We start from the raw sequence: 7,352 nt of genomic DNA on the forward strand, positions 1-7,352 counted from the left end.
TCCTGCCTCAATTTATGCCCTGTGTAATCCATGGGAGCAGAATGCAGGACAAAATTTGGTACCCTGCAACATTATAAGCACTCTACAGGGAGTGAAGGCAGTTTGCGCTGTGTGTATAAAGAACCCAATGTTCTGGCTCCAGAACATCTGAAGGACAATTCATCCCTTAGGGGAGGGAGGCTCGGGTGCAGATTTATCAATGCCAAAAGTCTGTGCAGAAAGTTCACGATATTGGTCACAATGAGACAAAATCCAGGGAAGGGCTTATGTTTTTCATGGGCCCAGTCCACTGCCCACCGAAGTAAACAGAAACCTTTCCACTGACTTCAATGTGCTTTGGATCCCATCCAATGTCCTTTACAGTACCAAAGTGTCAGACCCAATCCTGTGCTCCCATCCACCACTGCAGCTCCTGAATCACTCCACTGACTTAAATGGAGTTACTCCAGATTTACACTAATGGAACAGAGACAAGAATATAGGGCCTGATCCTGAACCCATTAAAGTCAATGGCTTTAAAGTCCCATTCATTTCCAGAGTGTAAGATCAGGCTTTTAATCCATTATTTATTAAGATAGAAGCTAGAGGTAGAAAAGACCATTTATCTCCGGCCCCGAGAAGCAGAGTAGCTACACTCCCTGTGTGCATTTACTAACGCTTAGCCAGTCTTGTTTTAAATGTGTCAAGTAATGGCTTTCAGTCAGTTCCCACGGAGACCATCCCACAGACTGATAGATCTCATCCCTGGGAAGTTTTTACACTTCCCCACCAAAAAAAATGGCCCTTTTTCCTTTTATGAAAAATGTTGTATTTGAAAATTCTGGTCTAGGAGGATGGAAAATCATTCCGCTGGCGGAAAGGTGCAGTGTATTTATTTTAAAATGAAAAATCTGCCCACTTGGAAAACTAGTGGCGTGAAACTGTGTTCAGACGTTTTGAAAAGCTGGTGAATTTAAAAGATATAGATATATTTTGACCCGCTCTAGAATGCACTGATGCCCATCTCTCTAGCCTACTAATATGGCTCTCATTACTACAGAATGTGAGAGCCTTGCAGCCTTTAATGTATTGATGCTCAGAACGCACCATGAGGTAGGGTGGTGCTGTTATCCCCATTGTACAGATGGAGAACTGAGGCACAAAGAGGCTAAGTGACTTGTTCAAGGTCCCACAGGAAATCTGTGGCAGAGCATGGACTGGCACCTACCCCTCCCAAGTCCTAGGCTAGACCCATAACCACCATCATTAGAGTCCTTTTATGCTTGTTTGTCCTCTCTCTTACTAGGATGCTCTTACTAGGATGTTCTCCTCTTGCTGGTCCGCCGTTTGCAGACCATTACGTCTGGGGCCCTTGCTATGTGAAAGAAACCAGAAGGAGGTCCCAGACCAGCTCTTCCTTCTCAGAAACCCTCAGATGAAATATTGTGTCACAATCTCTCCAGGGTAGCAAAGCATCCGCCATGTTCTGCTACTCCGCCTGTGGGCCAAGTTGCCCTGAGCTGAACGAGCACCCCACGTCGGCAGCAGCATGACACATTCACATCCTCTGGCATTCCCCGGCTCCTTTATTTGCCTTGACTTTTTAACTAGCAAGAAAGGCTGCTGGAGGTGTTGCTCCCCTCCCCGCCCCTCCACATCTGATAGTTAATCAGTGTCTCGTCAGAGAAGCCGGGCCAGATCCTCAGGTGGTGTAAATCAGCATGGCTCCATTGACCAGTCAAACTATGCCAACATGCAACAGCTGAGAGTCTGGTCCCATGGGCTTTGTACACCAGCTGTGGATCTGACTCCATTCATTCAAGGGAGTGACACCAATTTGCACCAGCTGAGAGGCTGTTCCACCGCAGGTTTTTTGGCCCCCTCTCCCTGGAATTACCCATTTTCTCACTGATGCCTTAAAATCTTCTGCTCGTCCTAAATGGAAACAGTCCTCGGGACACTTCCCATGCAACAAGTTGGATCATTATTAAAGCAATGGGCCAGATCCTTGGCATCGTTTTAAACCAGTCAGTGGAAATATTCTGATTTACACCACCTGAGGATCTGGCTCAGGTCCCCACAAGAGTTCGCTGCATAAATTGCCATGGTGGGTCCTTCATTTCCTAGCTCAAAAGCAAACCCTTTGCAAAAGGCAGACAGACCTGCTACTGCCTGATGGCCTCCATCTGTTGTGTAGCCTTTAACGCGCCAACGGTGTGAGAAAGTGCTTCCTAAAGACATCTGTGGGGCTTCTGGATTTCAATCCAGTCCAGAAAGAGCGAAGGGTAAATGTAGCTGCCCTGCCTTCAAATCTTTATTTCTTTCGTTAATTTTGTAGGAACCAACGGGGCAAACCCTCCAGTAATTCATCTCTGACACTGACATTTGGATGCATTCTTGCTCTCTTTCTCAGTCTGGGCCAGATCCTCAGCTGATGTACACAGCCACAGCTGAAGTCAATGCAGCGACACCGATTTACATCAGCTGAACATCTGGCCCTCTCTGTGCTATATAGGAAAGGAAATACACACAAACACAGGCATATGAACACGACTTAACCAAATACTCAAGGAATCAACAGGATCAGCTGTGTAACAGAGCGGATCTAAGAAAGGTAGAATGGAATGAGGCTCATTGCACTTGTTATCCTTTTGGGCAGTCCCTTAAGGCAGCAGGATGCTCAGTATGCATGGACTTTCGCCCGGCTTTCTCTCTGCATACCTAGCATACGTGCACACTGAGGCTTCATATGCCACTGTGTTGTGCTGCTCTTAGAAACTGTGGGGTGGATTTGCTCACTTGCTTTAAGGCAAACAAGTATTTCTTATTGGCATGGAAAACCTTGCAGCATTAGATTTCCCATCCCCGTGTGGAAAGGCGGAAGGGGAGGGATTTGCCTCTAACCGGGGGCAAGAGGATCAAACGTATCCCTTGTCAAATGGAATTCAGCCCTCAGCTTTTCTCTTGGGAAAAGAGAAGCCCCTGGGAGTTCCATTATATTGCTCAACTGCAGATTTGACTCCAAGAGCTGGCCCAAGGGCACAGTCCCTCTGCTGCCCACCTCCCGCAGCAGGACCTGGCCAAGTGACAAAGGGTAGCTCCAGATAGGCTCGGCTCTAACCTCATAATGCACAGAAGGCAACAGCCCTGCTTCAAACAGCCCTGGCCATGCCTCCTGCAGTAGGTTGAAAAGATACCTACTTTGATGTTAGCTGGGTCAAACAGGACTTCCTTGGGGGTCTCCGGCTCTGGTGGTGGTGCTGGCTTAGGTGCTGCCTTCGGTTCCTCTTTCTTTGGTTCGGGCTTCTTTGGGTCAGGCTTCTTGGGGGGCATGCTGCTTTTTTGACTGTTTTACAAAGAGGGAAAAAAAGAGAGACGGAGAGGGAGAGAGAGACAGAGTAGGGGTGGCTGCTCAAGGATAAAGCAGAGCACAAGTCACTCCTCCAGCGGAGGTCTTTATCCCTGCCAGTCCCTTAATGTCACACATTGTGTCATTCACCCAGCCCATCACATGCCAGGGCCCACAATAGGGGCACTGCTATAAAAGGACAAGACATTTACCCTGCTATTTTAGAGCAGTCCGTTATGGCATTGTTATGAATTAGCACTGAAATGGAAAGAGAGTTTGGGGATTTTAGGCATGAGGTTGGAGCCTGATCAAATTTTTCTGGGGTGTGTGTGTAGGGGAGGGGGGAGTGGATTACACTGCAGGTTCCCATCTCTTTGTTCTGTGTCCAGTGGACTCTGACAGGTACCTTTAAAGCTCACCTGTTTCTGAGTGACCAGCTCTGCTAGAAGTGATGGAGCTCTGTGCCTTTGCTGTACAGTATTTAGTTGATTGTCAGTAAAAGCCCTGGTCTACACTGGGGGGAGGATCAATCTAAGTTACACAACTTCAGCTACGTGAATAACGTAGCTGAAGTCAACGTACTTAGATCGACTTACCGGGGTGTCTTCTCCGCAGTGAGTCGACTGCTTTCGCTCCCCCGTCCACTCTGCCTGCACCTCTCGCAGCGGTGGAGTACAGGCGTCAACGGGAGAGCGCTCAGGGGCTGATAGACGCAATAAATCGACCCCCGCTAGATCGATGGCTGCCCACCGATCTGGCGGGTAGTGTCAACATACCCTTAGTTCCCATCTGAGACAAGAACGGTCTCAATTTTAGATGTCAGCTCTCTGATTCCTAAGAGAGGATAAGGCACAATGGGTCTGTTCACATGGCAGTTAGGCACCCGTGGGCCAGCTGACTTGGGCTTGGGCTGCTTAATTGCGATGCAGACATTGGGCTAGGGCTGCAGCCTGAATTCTGGGACCCTCCCACCCTGCCGGGACCTAGAGGCAGGACTCCAGCCCAACCCTGAATGCCTACACTGCAGTTAAACAGCCCCTTAGCCTGAGCCCGAGACGGCCGGCACGGGCCAGCCGCCGGTTTTTAATTGCCATGTAGACAGACCCTAAGAACCCTGGCACCATACATACAGTCCTCTCCCAAGGGAAATTAAAGGAGCCAAGGTGGCCGGATACATAGCCGGCATTGTTTATCCAGCAGAACGCAGCGATGCACACACACAAGCATTCACACTCTAGTGCGATACCAAAAGTCTCTATCGAAAGACGGGTTTCACCATCGTGGGTGAGATTTCCGAAACTGCCTTAGGGACTCAACTGATGAATTAAAAACAACAGGAACTGTGTGCCCCAGTGTCCTAGGGAAGCTTAGATAATGTCAGCTTTTGTTCTGATTAAAAAAAAAACTCACCACCATCAACGTAGGGACTAGGGCAGCCTGACCATTTTTCAAACATCCCTAGAAATGATGCAACTTCCCCAGTTCAAGATCGACAATGCACTGGCAGTGTCCCCAGTATTTCAGATGAACAGCAGTTCCAGCAATATTCTTTTGCCCTCTGTCATTCTTTCTGGGTTAATGCAACATTCGGGGTTCCATCAGGCAAGCCCCTACGGGACCTGCATTGATTTATGTTTGACATCCTTGGTAGCTTACAGTCCCCGTCCATCTGTCTGTCTCCACCTGTTGTCTCGCTTCTACCTCGATTTTAAACTCTTTGGGCCAGAGACCGTTTTTCTGTCCTGTGTTTGCACAGCGCCTAGCACAATGGGGACCCGGTCCATGACTGGGGCTTGTAGGTGCCCTGGTAGTACAAATGATAAACAATCAAACTGTATTTATTCGTGTGTCTTGAACAATCATGATTGTCCATTACGTGTTGTCCAGCCAGAATTTCCCTCCTGTAAACCAAGGTGGATGTGAAAATAATCCAGACACTTGATCGGCTTTTCTAGCCTGATGCTGTTTCATTCCTTGTTCTACTGGCTAGTCACTGATTTCCAGAGATCTCTAGTGAGCTGTGGATTATTAGACAAGAGGATCGTTTTTTTGAAATGTAGCTTCACGTTATCATACTGGTTCCTACTCCTGACACCTCCTCACCCTCCACCGCTTGTAAGGAAGGTAGAAAGGATGCAAGTTTCTATTTGGCATTTCTGAGGAGGCCAATCCATAGGCCTCAGAATCTACAGGCGGGTTAGCACACTGAAATGATACGTACCAACAGCCCCTGCCAAACGGAAGGTCACCTGTTCTTCAGCTATCTGAGGCTGAATGCCAACAAGAGCCGCATGCCCGGCTGGCATCTCACATTTCTCTCTGCTGTATTTGGTCCTGCCGGGGCTCCCATCTGCAGTTGTCTCTGCTCAGGCCTGGCCCAGGTGAAATGCGAAGTGCGAGAAGTGGTGGGATCCCGCTGAAATGACACACTCAAGAGCCTCCAGGCGACGGGACGAGCGGCTACCCCGCTGGGGCAAAAGTCGGACAAGCCTCCCATCATCTAAAAGGAAAATGTTGGCTCAAAGCTTCCCAGCCTTCTTTGCTTCTCCAGTTACCGGGCAGATGCAAAGCCACCTCACCTGGAGTGTGAGAGAGAAGAGCAATCAGCAAGGGCAGCCCTTTGTCTGCTCACACCACAAGGACATTGCATTGCTGGCTTGACAGATTCTAGAGCCTGACACCTTCTATCCACAGAAAAGGGAAGGGACCGGACTAGGGGCTGCCAACTTTCTAGCTGCTGAAAACCGGATACCCTGCCCCTTCCCTTCCTCCCCACTCCCCACCAAGGCCCCAGTCCCAGCCCCACCTCTTCCTCCAGGCCCTGCCCCCTGCTCACTCCTCTCCCCCTTCCCTGCATTGTCCCCCCCGCCCCTGGTCCCAGTACTCACCTGCCGCCGGCAGAGCTGGGCTGGGAGGAGCTGACGTGGAGCTCGCCTGCCTGCCCAATCAGGACATGGCAGGGCAGAGGGAGGAGGGTCAGGGCCTGGAGCGAGGGGATGGGGAGCAATCGAGGGACAGCGGGGCAGACAGGGGACAGACAGGCTCTCCCCCCACACCCCATACCTACTTCTCAGCCACTCAGAAGCCAGCCGGCCACTTCTGTCCATGAGGAGCTGAGCAGAGAGCAGCTCCTCCAGGCTCCAGCCACAGCTACTGCTCTTCCTGCCCCGTGCTGGCAGAGACCGGTTACTGCAGGTAACCGGTCGTTTAGTGTCCAGTCAGCAATGCTGACCGGACACTGCCAGGTTCCCTTTTCAACTGGACTCACTGGTCAAAAACCGGACACCTGATAACCCTAGGCAGGCCAAACTCCCATGTCAATGTGCCTTAGCGCTGCCCTGCAGGGGAGCTCTACTCACTGGTCTATCCTATAGCACTGACACCCAAGGGGTTCATTAGTGCCAGCGGTAACAGAGATGCCAGCCCCCCAGGAGCAGCACTCAGATCCAGCCACTCATTTCACTTAGGCCAAATTCCAGTGCTGTCAGTGTTCAGTTTTTGCATCATCATAACTGAGAGCAGAACTTTCCCCTCCCGCCGCAGGAAACTGGCTCTGCTGCAGTAGGAAGGGCAGGGAATGGAGATTAGGCGCTAGAGTGACAATACAAGTGCAGAGATGGACAGAAAGTGTGGCAATCACAAGAGCACCCCACTTGGTCAGAGTGGGAAGAGATAGATGTTCATGACCTTGCTGAAAGCAGAGGGAGGGAAGGTGATGGCCATATCCCAAGCCTTCCTCTACGTACTGCAAGGCAAGCATTGACAGAACTAGGATGCATCAAGTGCAACCACATTTTGCATGCACGTGACCACCCATGTGCCACTTAGCAGGTTATCCCCATACAGGGTGGTAGCTGAAATCCTGCCATCCTTTATGCCTTCTAAATGGTTGTGTTGCCTTTATGGTAAGTGTCCATTTACTTTAATACTGTCTTGAGGGAAATTCACTGCCGGAGAAAAGTGCCAAATGGAAAACAGAAGTTCTCCATGAATAAGGAACATGGATCCGGCAAAGGCAGAGCCA

At 50.0% G+C, this 7,352-nt stretch overlaps 1 protein-coding gene across 1 annotated transcript in view; it reads right to left on the reverse strand.

Annotated features, from left to right (window-relative positions):
* MYL3 (myosin light chain 3) overlaps positions 1-3,325 on the reverse strand; it is a 40,501-nt gene extending 37,176 nt beyond the window's left edge. The window contains exon 1 of the mRNA XM_084621356.1: positions 3,181-3,325. Coding sequence (XP_084477482.1) covers positions 3,181-3,312 — 132 coding nt within the window. The 5' untranslated portion in view covers positions 3,313-3,325. The remainder of the gene's footprint in view (positions 1-3,180) is intronic.
* Positions 3,326-7,352: the final 4,027 nt, after the last annotated feature.

This window comes from Lepidochelys olivacea (genome assembly GCF_965140295.1).
Source record: "Lepidochelys olivacea isolate rLepOli2 genome assembly, chromosome: 2".
NCBI classification, from domain to species: Eukaryota; Metazoa; Chordata; order Testudines; family Cheloniidae; genus Lepidochelys; species Lepidochelys olivacea.